Source organism: Hibiscus syriacus, unplaced genomic scaffold (assembly GCF_006381635.1).
Source record: "Hibiscus syriacus cultivar Baekdansim isolate YM2019G1 unplaced genomic scaffold, ASM638163v2 tig00116970_pilon, whole genome shotgun sequence".
Classification (NCBI taxonomy): Eukaryota; Viridiplantae; Streptophyta; class Magnoliopsida; order Malvales; family Malvaceae; genus Hibiscus; species Hibiscus syriacus.
Window position 1 is genome coordinate 252,132 of NW_024063494.1, and position 21,426 is coordinate 273,557.

General features: G+C 34.4%; 1 protein-coding gene and 2 long non-coding RNA genes across 5 annotated transcripts in view; 1 reads left to right on the top strand and 2 right to left on the bottom strand.

The window, feature by feature from the left end:
* Positions 1 to 8,162, top strand: part of LOC120191629 (MADS-box transcription factor 23-like) — a 32,241-nt gene extending 24,079 nt beyond the window's left edge. Inside the window, exons 4-9 of the mRNA XM_039194542.1 lie at positions 6,722 to 6,783; positions 7,318 to 7,417; positions 7,518 to 7,559; positions 7,643 to 7,684; positions 7,849 to 8,000; positions 8,088 to 8,162. Of these exons, the coding sequence (XP_039050473.1) occupies positions 6,722 to 6,783; positions 7,318 to 7,417; positions 7,518 to 7,559; positions 7,643 to 7,684; positions 7,849 to 8,000; positions 8,088 to 8,106 (417 nt within the window). The 3' untranslated portion in view covers positions 8,107 to 8,162. The remainder of the gene's footprint in view (positions 1 to 6,721; positions 6,784 to 7,317; positions 7,418 to 7,517; positions 7,560 to 7,642; positions 7,685 to 7,848; positions 8,001 to 8,087) is intronic.
* Positions 25 to 20,613, bottom strand: LOC120191631. Of its 3 annotated transcripts, none has more exons than XR_005522712.1 (5): positions 20,528 to 20,613; positions 19,925 to 19,989; positions 9,073 to 9,127; positions 6,698 to 6,766; positions 25 to 114 (listed from the first exon to the last, which is right to left on the bottom strand). It is a non-coding gene; the product is annotated as an uncharacterized LOC120191631 (long non-coding RNA). The 3 variants fall into 3 exon arrangements; XR_005522711.1 differs by lacking the exon at positions 20,528 to 20,613 and adding an exon at positions 20,100 to 20,292; XR_005522710.1 differs by lacking the exon at positions 20,528 to 20,613 and having other exon boundaries at positions 19,925 to 20,272.
* On the bottom strand, positions 562 to 3,621 carry LOC120191632. Its single transcript, XR_005522713.1, has 2 exons — positions 3,271 to 3,621; positions 562 to 685 (listed from the first exon to the last, which is right to left on the bottom strand). It is a non-coding gene; the product is annotated as an uncharacterized LOC120191632 (long non-coding RNA).
* Positions 20,614 to 21,426: the final 813 nt, after the last annotated feature.

A 21,426-nucleotide genomic window follows, 5' to 3' on the forward strand; every position in this document is an offset into this window, starting at 1 on the left:
TGGAAAAAGTGGTATGATTAAAGGTTAAAAAAATTTCTATTTGATGGACCAAACATTTACAAGCATACCTGAAAATATGATGTGCGAAGTTCTACATTTCCAACTTTTCATACACTGTTTTTACTGAAAAAGTTGAGCACCAAATTGGTTTTTCTTTTCTAGGTTTGCAGTGGGTATGAAATACTGAGACAAATGCATGCAAAGTTTACAAGTACAGATTAGATTCAGGTCTAGAACCTTTTGCAATTATTGACCAAAAAGTTGGCAGCACCAAAACCTTAAATGATAATAACTGATTCAAATGCACACCATTTAACTCTTGTGAATGTTGGAATACGTATGATTAATTGCATGCATAGACTAAATTGCCATGCTAGGAATTTGTTGTTCACCTGTTCCCATAGCTAACAGGATTTTAGAAACAGAACCAATAGGATATAAATTGGAAGACATTAGGTCCAGGGACTTCAAATACAAATCAGTTTGAATAGCCCATAACTCCAGCACCTTTTCTACAGCAAGCGTAATGAACATAAAAATTAATTTTGGCTCATACATCTTATCAAAATATACCATAATCTTTATAAAACTAATCTATGCTCCTGTTCAAGTCTTTTTAAGATATAACACAACCTTGTTGATCATTACACCCCACCAAAATACCCTTTTCTTCAGGGATTGGGACCTTTAATTTATAAAACATCGGTAGTGTCACCACCACCATAAACCATAGGAAACAACTGCCAAAAGGATATCATAATCTCCTTTACCCGGCCTAGAAGGAATAGGTCAGATTAAGAGAGTCCATGTTGTAAATTGTCTCTCAAGAAATCAAATTTGTTCGAAAGTTAAAAAAAAAGGCAAAAAGACATCAGAGGCACCTGTTTGTACTTTTAAAAAACAATCAATGTGATTGTCTTATTATTTTTTCTCTCAATTTGACTCTCCTAATCATAAAACAAACCCAATGTGACTCTTTGACAACCGTTTTCCGTCATTGATCATTACAGTGCTGACATGGCGGTCCACAGTGGTTGATAACGTGATGAATGATAGATGGACTAAATTAATTTTTTTAATTTGTTAGAGGGCAAATTGATTCTTTTAAGTTCAATGACTTATTTAATTTAAAAAATAAAAATTTATTTTAATTTGTAAGTATAAAATTATTCATATATTAAAAAATTAAATATAAAAATACTGAAAATAAAAAAAAAACATTGAATATACATATTAAAAAAATCCTAAAACTATTATAAAAATACTTCAAAAAATGAATATATATATAATATGATATAAAATAATTACTTATAATTATTAAAAAATTAAAATTTATTTTTAAAAAGTTATATTATATATCATATGTAATAATATATACACATATCATCAACCCACGTACAAAATATTCTTACTGGATTAATCAAGAATAAAAAAATTTAAATTAGTCAAGACTTATAATTTTTAGATTATTCGACTTAATCCAAAATTTGTAAATCTCAACAAATTTAAATTTTGTAAGTCTCAATTAATCCAGTAAGAATATTTTGTATAATCGTTGATGATACGATTTCTTATGGCCTCCCAAACACGACCCTGACCAAACCATGGCCAAAAACAGTCGCAAACGGTGACGACACTCAAGATTTCTCACCGAACAAAGGCGACGATGGCAACACGTTTTCGTTAAAGAGAGTCACGACGTGAGGTGCTTGCGACGAAGGAGTCTCCGGTTACCTAGGTTCGACGAAGCAACGACATGAGAGGGGAGAAATGAGCAACGACGCTGCGATAATGAAAAGAAACAAAGGGCAAAAGGGGCAGGCAACCGCTCGCATGATTTTAAAGTAGGGTTGGAATTGTGTTATAAAACATAATGGGCTAATCTCAAGACTAGTCCCTATATTCTCCAAGATTTCTAAAAAATACAGCAAGTTTTCTTTTTTACAATTTGGTTACTAAAATTTCTAAAATTTCAATTTGGTCATAAATTCAATTTTAGGGATTTGAAGAAAAATCCCAAATTTTAGGGTTTCAAATTGGGCTAAATTGGGTTGTTACAATAGTAGTATAGAAGGCATGTAAATGAACCATTCGACGAGAAGTTCGTTTATTTTCGTTTATTTACTGAACAAACAAGAACAAGATTTTATATTCTTTTAACTAAATGAACGAACACGAACAAATGACTCGTTCATTCATTTGCGTTCGTGAAAGTTCAATAATTCGTTCGTTTGTCTTCATTCATTTATATTTTTTTATGCTGGTTCATTTATTTTTTTTATGTTTGTTCGTTTATATTCAATCCAATCTCTAGACCTATTTGAAATATTAAGACAATAAATTTTAAAACTCAATTAAATTTAAACCCAAATAAAAATTATGTTCATTTATTTATTAAATGAACGAACATGAACAAGATTTTATACTCTTTTAATTAAATGAACGAACATGAACAAATGACTCGTTCATTCATTTGCGTTCATGAAAGTTCAATAATTCGTTCGTTTATGTTTGTTTAAGTAGGTCCATTTATGTTTTTTATGTTCATTCGTTTATATTCAATCCATCTCTAGACCTATTTGAAATATTAAGACTTAATAAATTTTAACCTTAAACCCATTAATATTTTAAAACCCAATTAATTTTAAACCCAAATAAAAAATACTAAAATCAATTAAAGAAAACATAAATCCTAAAATTATTTGAAAAGAAAAAAAATCTACTCAAATATAAACTCAATTAATTTTATGTCCGTTCGGTTGTGTTTGTTTATCATTTTAACGAACGAACATGAACGAATAGGCTAAGTTTCTTAATGAACGAACGCGAACAAAAAAATTTGTTCGTTTAGTTGTTCGTGTTCATTCATTTATTCAGTTAAAGTTAAACAAACGAACATAAACATACCATCGTTCATGTTCGTTTACAGGCCTAAGTATAACTGAGTGATCATATTACAGGCACAGCTAGTAAAATATTTATGCAACTAATAAAATATTTATCCAACTAATAAAAAAATAAAAACTATTATGAGATGATGTCTATAAAATTTACGAGTCTAGGACATACCTTCAGCTGTAATAAATAGAATATATTTTAAAAATTACAGGCTGAGCCACACAGAATTGAACTGTTAAAGTAGGTCTTAATTCTGATCAGTAAGGTGTGTTTTATGTTTACATTTAGAAACCAAGATCCCAGCTACAAGTTACTGGATGAAATCATCATGAAGAGATAATTTTCATGTAACGATGGAACACGGCTTCACACCTTACATCAATATGAAGAGATAAAATGTGCAAAGGAAATTACTGATACTGTCTCATATTCATGGCATTCAACCTGCAAATCTTACTACTGTTGCATTTAGCTTCCAAGTTTCTACGTGAACAGATGTTTGATTGTACAAAGGAAGACAATAGTAAAACCTACTTTATCTTCCCCTCCTGTTCAGATCTCTATATTAAAATTCAACAAACAGTTAACCTTACAAAATAGGATAATCCTTACCCGTTTCCCTAGGGACTTCATAATTTTGTTGAGAAACCATGTCATCTCTTCCATTTTACGTCTCAAAATATTCATAAGCTTTCTCATTCATATCTCCAAATCAATAACATATTCCAAGGGTATAAAACATACAATGCCATTCCTTGCTTCTAGATCAAATCCAGAGAAACATCGACGATCTATCTACTTTTGCGTTCTTATCTCCATATCTTTTATCCCTTTACACAGTTTACGAGTGATAGAAAGATAAAGTTACCTAGGAATTTGAAAAGTTCTTAGCTTTAACAGCCTAATTTTACTTGCTAAGATGCTTGATAAGGATTCAAAAAAATAAATAAAGCCTCTGGAGCAAGCGCTAAGTAACTTGTAGTGTGTAACTTTTACAAGTAAACCAAGGACCCTTGAAGTGATTTACCGTCTTAATAATTTTTTTTTGATAAAAATTGGAAGTCTCGTTAATAACTCCCTTCGTATTCGTCCACATACTAACAAGTATGTTAATGAACATTGGAATGAAGAAAAGAGTACCTCATATTTCATTAAATAAAAACCCAGTACATTTGAAAACACGGAATACCCTCATGCAGGGACAGAACCCATTACAAAAAACCAGAAACACCTAAAACTCTCACCTCCTCAACCAAAAAGCCCCAGAGACAATCACCCTATTCCTAAGTTACACCTCCAGCAAAAGAAAAGTAAACCAACACCTAAGGACATAACATAACAGTAAAACAACACCTGCAACCATTAAAACGAATTCATCCGCCTCAGAAGAGAACTTCACTAAATGAGCCATCACGATCCAATACCACCAAAATGAATTCAGCTCCTAAAGATATCTTCAATGGAACAAAACCAAACTTCTTTCCCATCAATCAATCTATCCTTACAACTTTATTCAAAACACCTTTTTTTTGCTTACCTCTCTTCACCACACGATTTCTACTTAATTTCCCAGGGAAAGAAGGCACTGCTGAGGTATCTTCCTGTAATTGTATTGCGTCACCGGGTAAACCATTAGAAGGAAAGAGACTCATCATAAGAGCATCTTCCGAGGCTCGGGGGTTGACTCCATCAGAAGGGCCAACTGATTTATCAACTAGATGCACCACGATATTTATGTCTGAATGATCCAAAGCCTCCGTTGAATGAAACCCTGAATCTGAACAAGGGGATGGAGACAATGCTAATCCAACACCGACAGACCCGCTTTTAATTAGATCATCCTCACCAAATTTGGTACTCGAATTCTCAACACCTTTGGCACTCTTCGAGTGAAACCTTTTCTAGGCTGACAGCTTCAATTGCAACATCTTCATCAGTGCAATTTAAACCTAAGGAGAAAACTGACGACCTCAACTGAGAAGTGTCCTGTGAAGCCCCAAGAGAACAAACAATATCTAATGAATCATCGACTTCTTCAGGGACTCAAGGCTTCGGTTTGAAGGAAGGCTCAACTTCATGCACCAGGATTTTAAAGAAATTAGCACCGACCTTCAAGCCCACCGACTCAACAATTCTCACCTGAGCCTTTGTGAGGATTTGAATTTTTGCCCGATCAAAAGATGAAGGAAATTGAGAGCTTTCGTCGATTGCTAATAATTTGCCTCACCTTGCTGCAATGTTCTTGAAAGTACCCCAATTCCAAGCGTGAAAAGGAATCCCTTCGCTAACTACCCACACTCGACGACACCCCACCACCAGACTCTCCGACCAAGCTGCAACTCTGGAAAACCACTCTACAAGAATATCTGATTTTTCATTTTTCACACTTCTCAACGTAGCAAAGTTTTCAAAAATCAATAGAACTACATTCCCAGCAGCTCTCATTAACGAAAAACCAACGAGGCCTTTGTCTTGCATTTGGCTAGCAAGATTGTTGATTTTGATAAAATTTTTGCACCACCCCATTAGACAGTTTTCCAACTCTTGAAGTTTAGCTTCGTCAACAACACCTACTACTGCATAAAAATTATTCCTTGTAACTACTTCCATCCCAGTCTTTCGGACAACTAGCGAGGAGTTTCTCCAATAAGACTGTCGAGTGTTGTATTTAGCCAAAGAGACTCCAATTTTGCTGTCGTCAATGTGAGAACCATTCATCTTTGAGATCGCTTTCCTGGCTTCTTCAATTGTTGCAAAGCGTATAAACCTGAAACGAACCCCCTTTGTATTTCTTTTGGTTGGAATGAATGCATCAATTACTTGACCGTGAGTGCAAAATAAAGATACAAACCTCTTCCAATGGATCTTCTCTGGTAAGTTTTCAATGTATAACGTATAGCATCCAATTTTGTATCCATTACTGTTTTTTGGGTGGCCTTACTTCCACCAATTATTATTACCGATTCTCCCACTTCTTACTACTGCACCAGACTTGTCACCACAACACCCATCCTCCATTGAGACACACCCACGTTAGATAAGATCAAACGGGTGCCATCACCAGGCTACAGAGAGGAGCCGAGAGTAGATAGAAAAGCACATGCAAGACGAGAAATTCTTGGGTTTTCGACTAGGACGCCATTAACCGCAAAAGAAAACGCGCAGTGGGGCTTTTCCCAAGACACGCACGAGCTATATCTTATGGGTCTTGGACGGGAACGATGAAAAACACCAAAAAGCGCCGAAGAAGGTGAAAAGTCACAACCTACAACTTGGGTTCTACGCCAATTGGGGAGTTTTTCTCGCAAAGAAAGGTCCATATTCGGAAACACGATGGAGAGACGAACCTCCTTGTGAATTTTGGGTACGAACGACAGTGAGAAATGCCGGAGGATAACGACGGCGGGCGGCGGAAGACGTTGAGGACCACCGAAGAGGGACGAACGACTGACACCTGATTCTTATGAGGAGCTAGAAGGTCGCCTGGATTCTAGAGAGAAGCTAGCTTATTTTAAAAAAAATTATTTACATTCCTAATAATTAAACTATCAAACTCTTGCATCGACTAAATTCATTAATTTAATTCATAATGCAGCTTTCGCCATAAGATTTTAAAAATATTATCTAGCAGAGCCTTGGATCTACATGTCTGGTTCTTTTGTGAATTACCTAAAACTATAGTCTCATTAAGAGCATTGTCAAGTCTATAAATATGCATCGTTATGGCAATGTTTCATTATTGAAGTTCTTTAACTGCAAATTCATACTTTGAGCAATAAAAGCTGTGTGTGAATCTTACCATAGTATCAATCTTATTTTTCAGTTTTGGCAAAGGGAGGCAGCAATTCTGAGACAACAACTGCAAAACCTGCAAGAAAATCACAGGTCTTTTTACTTTTGTAACATATAAATCCATTATAGCAGGCATCGATGGTAAAGTAAAATGAGCTAAAAATGCAGAATAAAGAAACCACTTTTACACTAAGCATTTTTCAGAACACAACAAATATGCTCATGTCTCGATTTAACAGACGTCTCTTTCTTTTCAACCCATAACATGAATAGGAAAATAACTTTCTCCTTGAAACTGTTATAACTATCTATTCTAACCTTTTATGATGCAATTATGCTTAGGATGTTTTATATCTTGGTTCAAATATTTGGAGATCATATTAAATGAATCATTCATTCTTCAATTAAGGCAACACACACAGAGACTAATGGTCGTGGACATAAACTTATGACCGTAAAAGGTAGATTTGATATCTAGCTTAAAAGCATTAAATGCATCAAAAGTAGAAATAACCCCAATAATAGAAAAGGATAAGCTCATTTCATCTCATATATATGCCTATGAAAAGCTTTTATGTCTAAGAAACAAATCCTATACTGAAAACATGCTTCTGCACACCAAAACAGGCAAATGATGGGTGAAGAACTTTCTGGATTGACCATAAAAGATTTACAGAATTTGGAGAGCCAATTGGAAATGAGCCTTCATGGTGTCCGTATGAAGAAGGTCGAGATTTCTATTTCCATGTCATTGTCAATTTTTTAGTTTAAAATAGCATACAAAATAAAGCAACTCCATGTTGGTAACATTTACCCCACTGCTGTAGGACCAAATTTTAATGGATGAAATTCAAGAACTGACCAGAAAGGTAAACACTGAAATGATAAATCCATCTCCTTACTACAATACCGAATCAACTCAAAGTGCCGAAATTACATTCTCTCATTGCAGGGGAACCTCATTCATCAAGAAAATGTGGAATTCTATAAGAAGGTAAACCAAATTTGTCTAGAAAACACGGAATTATATAAGGTCTATTTTTGAATGGCTCATAAAAACTCATTTAGCCTAGAGATATTAGAAAGACTCCAGATACTAAAATTTGTCGCCTACGAGATGTTTAGAAACCAACCTCAACAGATAAGTTTCCCATCCAGGTTTATGGAACGAGAGATGTGAATGGTACAAACAAAGAATTGTTTGTCACAAATGGTCAAAGCATTGAGGATCCACACGAGCCTGTCCATCTCCAGCTAAGCCAGCCACAGCAACAAAATTCTGAAACATCACCAAGAGCTACAAAATTGGGGTAATTTTTTTCCCTTATGGTATATGATTTGATTCAAACGTCACTTTGCCACAAAATGATTTCCAAACTTTTTCATGGTAAATGCAGCATATTGCAATTGCATTAGCAACAGAAAATGCATCAAAGTGGGATTGGATGTCACTCGATTTCTATCAACAAGTAGCTCATGGCTCCAAGAGTTAAACTTCCTGTAGTAAGGTGTTTCATGTTAAAACCACTGATTGTTCAGAAAAACACCATTGGCTTGAAATGATTAAACAAATGAACATTAGCATAAGTGTGATGATCAAGAAAACCAAGCTAGTTATGTTGAGATAAATTAAGTGTAATAAATAAAATATATATAATAAAGGAGAAAATGGAAAACTATCCCATGTGGGGTTTACTCTTTTTTTTAAGTTTTAAAGATGACTGACAATGGAGGCCATAGTTACACTTATTTAAGCTGATTTTCATTTTTTTTTTGACCTCCCTCATAGCTAACCCTTTCCCGAAAGAATTATATATTTTCATATGAAAAAAATTGATGTAATTATGTCATGAAACATATATGATAGCAACAAGGTGCTTCAGAAATATATTAATATTTTCATAGGTGAAGCTACAAACAACTAATGAACTATAGAAACATCAGCAACAAGATTCACTCACCTCGATGTAATTTTACTGCAAATCTGTTTTCAATGAGAAACTGATACCATGATGCTATTATTTTACTGCAAATCTGTTTTCAATGAGAAACTGATACCATGATCTGCTATTGAAAAAGAAAGGTTCATATAACACTATAACAGTGAGAAAACCAGTTCAGGGTACCCAACGAAAATACCATAGTTATAATTATGTTCCCAAGACTATACGACAAAGGGTGAAAATAAGTTTCTTCAGTATTTAATACATATCATGAGTAGTTAATATGAATGATATTAAGAGACATAAATAAATATAAGTAGATGATAGCGAGACTTCAAAGTAAGAAAACCATAGGATCATGTTTCTACTTACTGCTCAAATAGAGGATGAACAATTATCTTCGACATGACTTGCATTCACATAACCAGCACACATTTACCTGTTGAAATGTTGGGCCTTAAAAGAAACGTCAGGCTGCTTTTTATGTCAGCAAACTGTCAGATCAAAACACAGAAAAATTAGACAGCATATAAGCATCACAAAGTAGACAAACCGCCAGATACAACATAAAAGATTGAGTTCTTAGAATAAGGGGCAGTGTATTTAACAAGGAATCACAAGCATATGATGCAATAACTCCGCCTGTGGAACACTAAATGCCTATATTTGTGAACACAGCCAGTCCCAAGCCCAGATAGAGGAGGAGGGTTGCAATCTGTTCAAAAGAAACACTCAAACAGTTATGCATTATCAAAATACCTAACTTTTGAACCGTAAAATAAATGCAAGTATAGCAAGAGCAAATAGAACTTAATGTGTTCACTGTAATTACATTTAGCTATATTCTAATGTAGATTAAAGTTTTTTTTTCTTGCAGTACTCATGTTGGATACATATCAAACATATACTTTAGAATTCCATTGGGAGCATCAAAATTAGATGCAAAGAAATCCAAGCTATTCATCAAGAAACATAATCAATTATACTAAAAAGACATGCCATAAGTAAAGGGAGGAAAAAGCAAAGAAATAAACTCATACCTATACATCAAAATACGAGAGAGAGAAAAGGACATATTAATTACTTGCACATCACCCTTTCACAAAGGCTTGATGAACCCAAAAACATGAACTAGGACTTCAAGAGCTAGTTTTAAAGCAGCAGGAAAATTTTCCAACATATAGACATATGACTAAATACCATTTAGCAATGACCACTAAAAAACAATAAACTATAATTTTGACACTACAAAATTTTCCCTCCCTCCAAAATTCCAACACATATGATGAGGCATGCTCTTTGTTTCTTCAAAGGTAGGGCCAATATAGGGCTTGGAAAGAAAAATTCAGCATAGCTTATGCATGTTGAAGTAATTAGAGCTTAAACTATATATTTTGTAGATTATGATTTGAAGTCGTTTTCTGCAAGACACTTGTACTAAATCAGAGCCACTTGAAGATTTGACATGTTTCATATCCTTGTGGGACCCTGTTATTCTGAAATTTCACAACAAATTAGCTGGTTGGAAAGCAGCTATCTTGTCCATGGCTGGAAGACTAGTACTTCTGAAATCGGTTTTGTGTTCATTACCAATTTATTACCTTTCGATCTTCAGACTACCTTCAATCGTTCACAGAAAAATAATCACCATAATGGCAAGATTCCTTTGGGTTGGAGGAGCAGAGAAGGACAAAATCCATTGGGTTAATTCGTCATCAGTGTGTAAACCAAAAGACTGGGGATTTAGGAGTTATTGATCTCAGCTTAATGAACAGAGCCTTAATCGGGAAATGGACATGGAAATTTGCCAACGAAAAGGATTCATGGTGGAAGAGGTTGATATGCAGCAAGTACAATCTTAATAGTAGCTCTATGGTGTTAAGCAATTCAAAATTCACCCAAGCGTCATGGATTTGGAGAGGAGTTGTAACTATTTTAAGAATGACGAATTTGGAATGTGTTTTCGCAAACACTTACAAATTCAAGTAGGCAATGGGGAGGCTATTCTCTTCTGGCATGATGTTTGGATAAGGGAAGCTCCCTTAAAGAATTTATACCCAAGATTGTTTGCCCTTTCAGTCAATAAAGAAGGAAGAGTAGCCGAATTTGGTGATCTTGGAAGCTCAAGTTGGGTGTGGAGTGTTTAATGCAGAAAAAATTGAGCGATTGGGAACTGGATCAGTGGATTGATTTGATGTCATTGTCAAACAATTTCAGATTTGGTGAAAATATGAGCGATTGCATAACATGGAAAGGGAATGGAGAGGGATCCTACTCGGTGAAGTCATGTAATAGTGTGTTTTCAAACTCGCTGGAAGTGGACTAGTTTTGGAGGAAAATATCTTTGGCAGGGGTTGGTTCCACCTGAAGACCTTTATGTGGCAAGTGATTCACCATAAGTTGGCTGTAAGAGCGGAGCTTATTAAGAGAGATGTTCATGGGGTTGCAGACCCTTTGTGTCCTCTGTGTAGACTTGAATCGGAAACTACATCTCATTTATTCATTTCATGTAGAGTAGCTTGGAATTTTGGAATAGTTTTATGCATATTTGAAAAGTGTACTCGATTCTGCACGTAAACGTATCAGCCTTTTTAGTAGCATGGGGGATATGGTGCCCCATTCATCCATTTGGAGTTTTACCCCGGTGTCGTTTTATTGACGATATGGAAGTGTAGGAACGCTATTGTTTTCGAAAAAGGGGTGCTTGATACAACACATCTTTTCTTTCTAGCAAGATTTAAATTAGCAGCGTGGTTTTCAGCCAAGAATCCTAAAGTTCCTATTCTGATGGACTCTCTTATTGGCGATCCATCCTTAGTGGATACTTGTGCAATCTCAAGGATGCAGTTATCTCCTTCCTCTTCATGGACTCCTCCCCCTGAGGGATTCTTTTAATATTAACGTTGATAGAGTAGTGAATAGAAATTGGACTCCTCCCCTGAGAGGTTTTTAATGAGACCTACAATTCTTATAAAAAAAATGTTTCATATCCAACACTTGCCTAGAAAGTGCAAAATTTAGCTTTTATCTGCTTAAAGAGAAAACTTAATTATCAGGATAGTGTGCATGTTTTGTGAATGAAAGAAGAATAATTTTTACCATCTATTGAGAATCAGTTGCCTCTCTACAACACAATTAAAGCCTCACTCTCAAGCTATAACTCACATTAATGATTTTGCTTACTTCCATTCAATTATGAACTATGTATTCCAAGAGATCTAAAGATGCCAAATCACGTAAACATGCTTACACAAACATATATAACATACGAAGCCAGGTTTCATAGCTTTAGAAAGAAAAAAATGTATCCCTCCATTAGTCTAGTTCAAATTGTCAAAACTTTTTGAGCTCATCAAGTTGTTTCCCCATCTCAGAAGACTAGAAAGCATTGCTATATATTAATCATAAATTTGAACTTATATAAGAAAATAATAAGTGCTAAAAATTTAACAGGAATCCTCAAGCATTGGTGAACCTAAATCCACTTCAACCTTAAAGTATGTAGACAATCAATAATAAACCATTATACTCGTAGTATCTCTCTATATACAATCTCACTTTGCTAATTTAACCCAAATATACTTTGCTCTCATCCAACAAGGCAAAATCCAACCCCCTAATCACCATTTGCCTTTAAGATACTGCACATAATACTAAGGAATTGGCATCAACGTTACACATACCCTAATCCTTAATACAGAAGCTGAATCTCTAAGAAGTGAATTGTTATCTCGAAGAAGATGCCTGCTCTTTGATTTGAAAGGAGGTCAACTTAGCTTGAAACATTTGCAACTATATTGAACATTTAGAAACCTTTTGGACCAAGACTTCTTAGGAAAAGAATCGGCATGAAAAAAAAATAAAAAGAAAATTGATAATGAATCCCACAAAATTCAATTGAGGACTATCTATACACCTGCTAACTGAATTCTGTCAGTGTTGGTTGGAATATAAGTAGTTTAAATAAGGATAATAGTCGAACCTTTTAATTATAACAGTTTTATTTTCTTGATCAGAATAATTCAACTTCAGTTATGTTTAACCATTACTAAAAAGTTTAGCAGATTCAAAACAAAAGAGGTGTATACAATTCAAATGCCTGCATGTCCAATGAAATGTAGTGACAAGTAAAAGAAAAAAATTTAAATAGCTATCTTATTTGCTACCTTTTAAAAATAAAATAACAACAAACTTCTACTTTTTATTAATAATAATAGAGTAAGGTGGTTTAAATATAAAACAAACAAATATATAAACATTTAACAAATAACCATGTTATTACTGATTATGTAGAAACTAGAAAATACCAGTTAAACTCCAAATGAAGAAATGCCTTTTTGCATCACAATATACCACTTCAACATAAATACCAATATCATCTCAAATTTATATTGTTATAAATATGGATCAAAAGCAATTTGATATTATCGCATATCATCACTTTAGCAAATCATAACTACCAAACAATTCAAACAGAATTTGAATACCCCAACTTGTTCATATAACTATATCTAGTAATAACAAAAAATCGAAAGAAAAAAAATGGTATATTTCCAATAGTAGTACCAACTAGTAATTTAAATGATACTGATAAGAATATGTGTAGAAAAAAGCATGAAAGGTGACCTACAGCCTATGTTCCAAAAACCAACACATCTTTTAAATGTTTAGAAGATCCCATAACCAACAACATCATGCTTCTATCCTTGTGGTAGCCAGCAAGTTTAACAATTTTTGTAAATTAAAAGTTTGCAAAAGTTTAGTTCCAAACTTCCACATAGAGGTCTTTTCCTTTTCTAAATAAATCTTAATAATAATTAGTAACAAAAACAAAGAATACTAGAAGCTACGGTAACCAATTATCCATCAGTACTTCCAATGAAGTGAAGAAAACATCTACAGAAATTAACACTAAAAACTCAATTTAATAGCTTTAGCCAAAAGAAAAACTGGTCATTTAGCACCAAAATCCAACTTCCTCCTCCTATGCCGACATAACTTTAAGGAAATGAAAATAAGGGGTTGTTTGATAAAATAAAATGATTAAATGCTGAATGATTCAATGGTCTGGATGATTCAAAGGCTCTGTATGAATTGGCTCTGAATGTGACATGATGTTTGATAATGATTCTGAATGTACAATATGAATTATGAATATTTTCATTTTTACCTTCATAATGATTTATTATATTATAAGATATGATTGTTTAATAAGACATGTGAAAAAATAGGTATTATGGTAAAATATCGGGTGCTTAATGATTCAGAATGCTGAATCATTCAGCAGTGTTTTGTTGTTTCATTCAGCATAGTTTTCATTCAGAGGTGAGAATCAAACACACTGAATGTTGAACGGTTCAGCATTCAGCGCTGAATGGTTCCATTCAGCAGTAAACAAACAGCCCCTAAGTTGGGGTATAGACGTATAGTTAGGCTTTAGTAAAAAAATGAAAAACACTCACAAAATAATACCAATAGAGCTAATCTACACATAAAACTTATGAATACAAAATATTGATACACAGAACAAATCATGAACCCTATTTAAAAAATAAATGTTCAAAATGTTGGACCCGCCAAATGTAGGGAGAGTGGAGGGAGTCAACGTGGAATGTCAGGAAGGTCCTTTGATTAACAATTATGGTGGAGTGGAACTAGAAAATGGACCGAGAAGGTTGGACAATAACCCTGTAACTTTTGAAAACATCCTAATTGGGTCTAATGAGAGACCCAATCTAAGGGAAATGAACATAGTTGAAGGGAGAGGTGATCTTAAGCGATCAAGGGAGAAAGTTGAGAGAGGGAGTATCATCGGGATATCTAAATCGATCTAGATCTAAGTTTCTATCTCCAGGTCGTCAGAGATTGTTAAATCGTCAAGTAGGAAGGCAGGCTTCGATGGGAAGAGAAGATAGCAGATTGTTCCATAGGGTTTATAGTAGAACAAAAAGAAATGGGGTGTCAATGGCCTCGGATCAAGGAAGTCTTTGCCCCTCTATATCTTCGAGAAGGTCAATTGATGTGGAAGAGGTTGAAGCTACGTGGAAAATCAGCAATATGATGGGCATAAACTTTCAAGATAAGAAGGTGTTTGTGGATAAAGTGGCCAAGTTGAACAAGCTACGTGGAAAATCAGCAATATGATGGGCATAAACTTTCAAGATAAGAAGGTGTTTGTGGATAAAGTGGCCAAGTTGAACAAGGAGAGGATGAAGAGGAATAGGAGTTAATCTCTCGCTTTGCGTAATGGTAATTTTGTTTTCGTTTAATGTTGGAGTTGTCAATAATTTCATGCAATATAAGGGGGTTGGGTAGAAAGGAGAAGGGTATGGCAGTGAGAAGGTTGATTATGGAGAAGAAGTTGTCTTTTGTGTTCATTCAGGAATCAAAAATGGAGACAATGAGCACTATGCTGTTGAGAAGGATTGGGGGGCATATTTACGGGGGGTTGTTGTGACACCTTCAATCGGATCAGCAGGGGGTATGATAAGTTTGCAGGATGAGAATGTCTTCGTCGTAAAGCAACAACAAATTCACAGAAGCTATATTGCAATTTGGGGAGGTTTTAAGGAAGCCAGTGTACAGTGTTGTTTTATAAACATTTATGGGTCGTCTGTGGACTTTTTTTTTTATAAGAATTTCAGGCCTCATTAAAAACTCCATTCTTGATTAATGGAGCTTGTAGGAAAGCTCCTTAATCAGGTCGTCTGTGGACTCAAAAAAGGAAGACTTTTTCATGGAACTTATGTCTTTCATTGGTCAGTTGGATGATCCTTTCTGTATATGGGGTGATTTTAATGTTTATCTGAATCAAGAGGAGAAAATTGGTGTGTCACGGAATTTGCATTCGATGAAGGTGTTTAATGACTTTGTGATGCAGGTGAATCTGGTTGATGTACCTCTATCGGGTGGTCGTTTTATGTGGAGTAATAACCGAGAAGCAAAAACAGAAATCAAATTGGATCGGTTTCTGTTAGATTGTCGATTTGCATCCGCATTTTCAAAACTATCGCAACATTTACTGCCGAAATTGTTATCTGATAATAATGTTATTATGCTTGAAAATAGAGAATAGAATTGGGGTCCGAAGCCGTTTAGATTTTTCAAGTATTTGTTAGAAGAAGAGGTTTTTCAGGAAATGATGGAAAAGGATATAGAGAAGATACAGAAGGATGTGGAGAAGCGGTGTTATGAGTACTCTCAAAAATCTAAAGAAGTCAATAAAAGGGTGGTCAAATAATAATTATTTAAAGTTGTCGGGTTTGATTCTGGATTTGGAAAAGTAGATTCATGAGATGGAGTTGGCATTACAATAGGAGTCGTTGGCATTTTCAAGGGAAGAAATGACAAAAGCAAGAAGGGAGTTGTGGGACTTGTAAAAAAAGGAAAAGCAAATTTGGTTTCAAAAATCTCGGGTTAAGTGGATTAAATATGGCGACAAAAACTCGAGATTTTTCCATCAAAGTATTGCGAATAGGTGCAGAATTAACTCAATCAAGTATCTAAGAATAGAAGACAAGTTGGTTTAGGACCCGAAGCAGATAAAGAACAATGTCTGGGATTTTTTCAAAGCTAGCTATAATCAGAAGAACACTCTAGATGTGGTATCTATGGATCTTAATTTTGCAAAGCTATCGGAAGAATAAAGTTCACTCTTGGAAAGGCCATTCTCGGAGGAGGTATGGGAGGTTATTGCTTCGACAGATAATAATAAAGCGTCGGGTCCTAACGGTTTAAGATGTGCTTCTTCAAGAAATTTTGGTCCAAATTAAAGCTCGAGATAATGAGATTCTTCAACGACTTTTATATGGGGGAGGATTGGGAGAATGGAATAAATCATTCCTTCATTACGCTTATTCCTAAGAAGTCGAGCCTGGAATGTTTGGCTGATTATAGGTCGATCAGTCTTATGGGTGCTCTTTATAATTTTTTATCAAAGGTTCTCGTTAGGAGATTGAGAGGGTGTATTGATGATGTAATAGGGCCATCACAGTTCGCTTTCATCCAGGGACGACAGATTATGGATTGTTATTTCCATGCAAATAAAGGTATAAATTACTGGAGGAAGAAAGGTTTAAAAGGGGTGGCTTTTAAGGTGGATTTTAGGATGGCGTATGACTCTGTCGATCGGGGGATTTTGTTGAAAATTATGGAGAAGATAAGATTTGGAATGAGGTGGTGTTCCTGGATATTTAAGTGCATTTCGTTGGCCTCCATTTCTATTCTAGTCAACAGGTCACCAACGGAAGAATTTAAGATCGCTAGAGGGCTTCGGCAAGGGTATTCTTTGTCACTTTTGTTGTTCAATATGGTCGGGGAATTATTAAACTAGATGTTGTCCATGGCGATAAATTTGGGGTTTTTCTACGGGTTTGAAATCGAGAAGGCAAGGAATTATTTATGTTATCACATCTACAGTTTGCGGATGATTTGATAATATTTTGCAATGCTTCTTTGGGCCAGCTGAAGAATGTTAGTAGAGTGCTACGTATTTTGAGTTAATATCAGGTCTGCAGCTGAATTTGGAAAAGAGCAAAATTGTTGGAATTAATATGGAGGAAATCGATATTAAGGAATTGGCAGATGAACATGGATGTTCTGTGGGGGAGTTTCCGATTGAGTACCTTGGACTTCCCCTTGGTGCGAAATAGAATTCAACGACGCTTTGGGAGTCGGTTGTCCAAATATTCTACAAAAAATTAGACGGGTGGAAAGCGACATCTTTGTCTTTAGCAGGGAGAGTGGTTTTAATCAAATCAGTGCTCAGCTCTTTGCCCATATATTTCCTGTCCATTTTTAGAATACCAGCCCAGGTTTTGAAAAAGCTAAATTCTATTATGGCCAAGTTAATTGGTCAACCATGTGTCAACCTAAAGATTTAGGAGGTTCGAAAGACAAGAAGAATATTCATTGGGTTAATTGGTCAACCTAAAGATTTAGGAGGTCTTGGTATTCTAGATTTAAATCTTCTAAATAGAGCACTCATTGGGAAATGGTCTTGGAAATTTGCGACAAAAAGGGACACTTGGTGGAAAAGATTGGTGTGCAGCAAATATAACGTAGATCCGAGAGCTATTCAGATTGAATTTACAACAACTAACAGGGCATCCTGGATTTAGAAAGCAATACTAAATAATTGCAAGAAGGAGGACGAGTTTCGGCAATGTTTTCAAAATCATTTAAAGTTTCAGGTTGGAAATGGTGAATCTTTAAGGTTCTTGATTGATAATTGGTTGGGTGGTTACCCTCTTAAGGTACAATTTCCGAGAATGTTTGTTTTATCAGTCAATAAGGAGGGAACAATTGTTGAGTTTACAAGTCGGACTCATTCGGGTTAGTGTTGGAACATTCCTTTGAGAAGGAATCTTACTGATTGAGAGGTGGAGTAATGGGTAAACCTAAATTCTTTGCTTCAAAATACTCCTTACGGTGAGGAGAATAAAGATGGATGCATATGGTCGGGGAATGGGGAGGGTATTTATTCACTAAGTCTTGTGTGAAGCTAATGCATGAATGACAGCCTAAAAATTATTTGGACGAAACAGGTTTGGCTCAGGGTGGCACCCCTAAGAGTGGAAACCTTTGTATGGCAAGTAATGAATCAAAAGGTAACTGTTAGAGTGGAGCTTGCTAAACGAGGTGTGGAAGGCTTGGAAGATGTTTTGTGCCCTCTTTGTCGACTTGAACCCGAAAAATGTTTTGCATCTTATGGTATCATGTAAGTTTGTGTGGGATATTTGGCGTTCATTTCTGCGTTATTGAAAAATTACAGCGGTGCTGCCATGTAATCCTACTGATCTAGTAGTGGCTTGGATGGAGTTAGTTTGTTACTCTCAAATGTGGACATTAATACCAGGAGCGATCATGTGGTCGGTGTGGAAGTGCAGGAATGAAATAGTCTTCAAGATGGGTCATTTAGATTCAGTTCAACTGTCATTCCTCATTAGATTTAGATTGGTTTCATGGTTTGTTGCAAAATTTCTAGTGCTAATATGCAGTTTGATGGCTTAGTGAGTGACCCATCTTTGGCAGATATTCATTGGAAAGACAAGAAATTGATATCTTATTCACCTATTTGGTTCCCTCCTCCCTCAGGTTTTTTGAAGATTAATGTTGATGGGTCAGTGGAAAAGGAGTGGCTTAGAGGTGGTATTGGTGTTATTATTCATGATTCGAAGGGTAAGTTGTTGGGATCTTTCTTAGAAAAGGTGGGGCCTAACCCTCCTATTTTGGCTGAACTGATTGCAATTAAAACATGATTAAGTTTTTTCTTTGAGAAGGAGTGGAGATCTAAAGGAAGATTGATTTTGGAATTGAGTTGTTTGAAGGCCTTAGAGTGGATCAAAAATCCTGGTTCTTGCCCAGCTTTATTTGAACATTTGGTATGAGATTTGTGCAGTGGTGGTGAATAAGAATGTAATTGTTAAGCATATTCAAAGATGGTTCAATTGGAAGGCTGATGAGCATGCAAAGTCGGGAATTGGATAATTGTTTGTAGTCTAGCTTACTGTTTTGTTGTGTATAGGATATCTGGGTTGTTTTGTAAGGTGGGGTAAGTCTTGCTAAGTTAGGGATATGGTTTTTGATGAGATGTTAGCAGAGTGTTGGTCATTTTTGAGGTTGTATTTTGGTGTGTATGGTTGTAATGAACTCTTGATGTACTTGGTGTTTATTGAATAAAATTTTGAGGTACTCTTTTCCTCCTTCCAATGTCTGTTAAGCTATATTCATAGCTTTAGGGATATGAAGAGGGATTTTAACGAGACCTCCCATTTTTATCAAAAATAAATGTTGACTAGTGTTCAATGACCAGCAATTGTAGGTATTTAAAAATCTAGCATGACAATGAAGACAACCCTTACCACAATATTTTACGTTTTTTTATTGTTCTATCGAAAATAACATGGATCATACTATGCACATTATAATCCCTTGATAATGATGATTCTCCAACAGTGGAAACATAAAATGTAATACGGTTAGAAAATCAAGTGGTATGTTAACCTGTAAAAAAAAGGAAAAAAAGAAGATAATAACTGTGCGAAAATGCGTATACCATGACATAGTTTTCGCATCTCAATGTAGAAGAGGTAATCAAAGATCATTCAGTAATACAAAATGTTGAAATCGAAGCTATAGTGATATAATCATACAATTGCTTTGTTAGTGACTCAATGAAAAGAAGGCGAACCGTACTAACACAATATTCAAAAAGATTCAAGAGATCATATTTTTTTTCTAAAAAAAATAGCATACATGAAAATTTTAAGAAGAATAACAGTAATAATTACCTCGAGGCTAAAAAACTAAATTGCTTTGAATCTGAAAAGCTCTCGCTATTCCCTCTTAATGTAACCTGAGAATAGTCCAAAATGTCAAATTCCTATAGAAATTATTTTCAGAACAAAAAAAGAAGAAAAGAGAAGTTACAATAAAGAGAAAGAAAATGCTAGAGATAGATTTTACAACAGCGTTTCTACCGTTGGTGTAAAACACTCCAGCTGATCATTAGCCAGAAAACTTGAGAAAACACGTCAAAAACAGATTAGTGTATAAATGCTTTCAACAAAAAAAACAAGATTCTATCTTATGGTTTTCTTTTCAGTCACTTTCTCGGTAACCAAACGGACTTTAAACAAAGGTAACTACAAAACAAAGTTTTAAATTCAGAATCAAAGCAAAATTACAGTTCGTAAAAAACTCAAACTGCATACTATTTCTTTACAGAAAAAGAATCAGCATTCACGTTTAAAGCGGAAAATGCAAGCTAAAAACTAAAACAAACACAGCAATATGATTTCGAATATTTTAGGTTAATAAAAAAAGAACAAATAAAACGAGAAAATTAGATGAAAATAGATCTGCTTCGTTAAAGGAGACGATGAAAACTATACCTGGAGAAGCTAGAAGGTGAAGAATGCGGAGAAGGAAAGAGTCGTAGAGATAGAGAGAGAGAAAATATCTGAATCGGTAGCAAATGAGAGGAGGAGGGAAGAGTAAATGAAGGATGCCCCCACTAAATCTGGTTCTTACGTAATTAATTAAATAATAATATTCATTAATCAACCATTTGTTAAAGCTTAGGCTTGGCTTTTAGAATAATTATTTTATTTCTTTTATAATCTCTGGATTTTTGGAGACAACCCTTGTGTGATTTTCACCTGAATACCGGCTAAGTAGCTTCATTAAGCTTGAGCCGCCATAGTCTAGTGGAAAAAATATTAATTAAATTGATTAATATTATTTTATAATTTAAATTTATTTTAATTTTTCAATCAAATTAAATAAGAATAAATATTTTTTTTAGATTAATGTTTAAATTTGGTTATGATTATTTATAATTTTATGGTATTAATTTATTTTAATTTAAATATTTTTAATTATAAACATGATCTAATTTATATTCTTTATATTTTTCATGTGTATTATAATATTTATAATGTTATTTAATAAATTAAATATTACTTAATTATATGATATATTTATCATATTATTTAAACAATAAAATTTGATGACAAACTATGGATGAAAGTATAAATAAATCAAAGAACCTTTGGGAAGAAATCATTTATAATGAATTGTAGTAAAACGTTAAATTTAATAAAATATAAAATTGAGCGATTAAATTATAAAATAAGAAAATTTATTGTCTAAAAAAATAAAATTACATATGTATTTTACAGTGGTTGAGAGCATAGGTTCAGAATTAATCAAAAATATATTTAAAATGAATGAAAAATAAAAAAAAACAATCAAATCACAAAATAATAAAATTACTTAATTCTAAAGATAA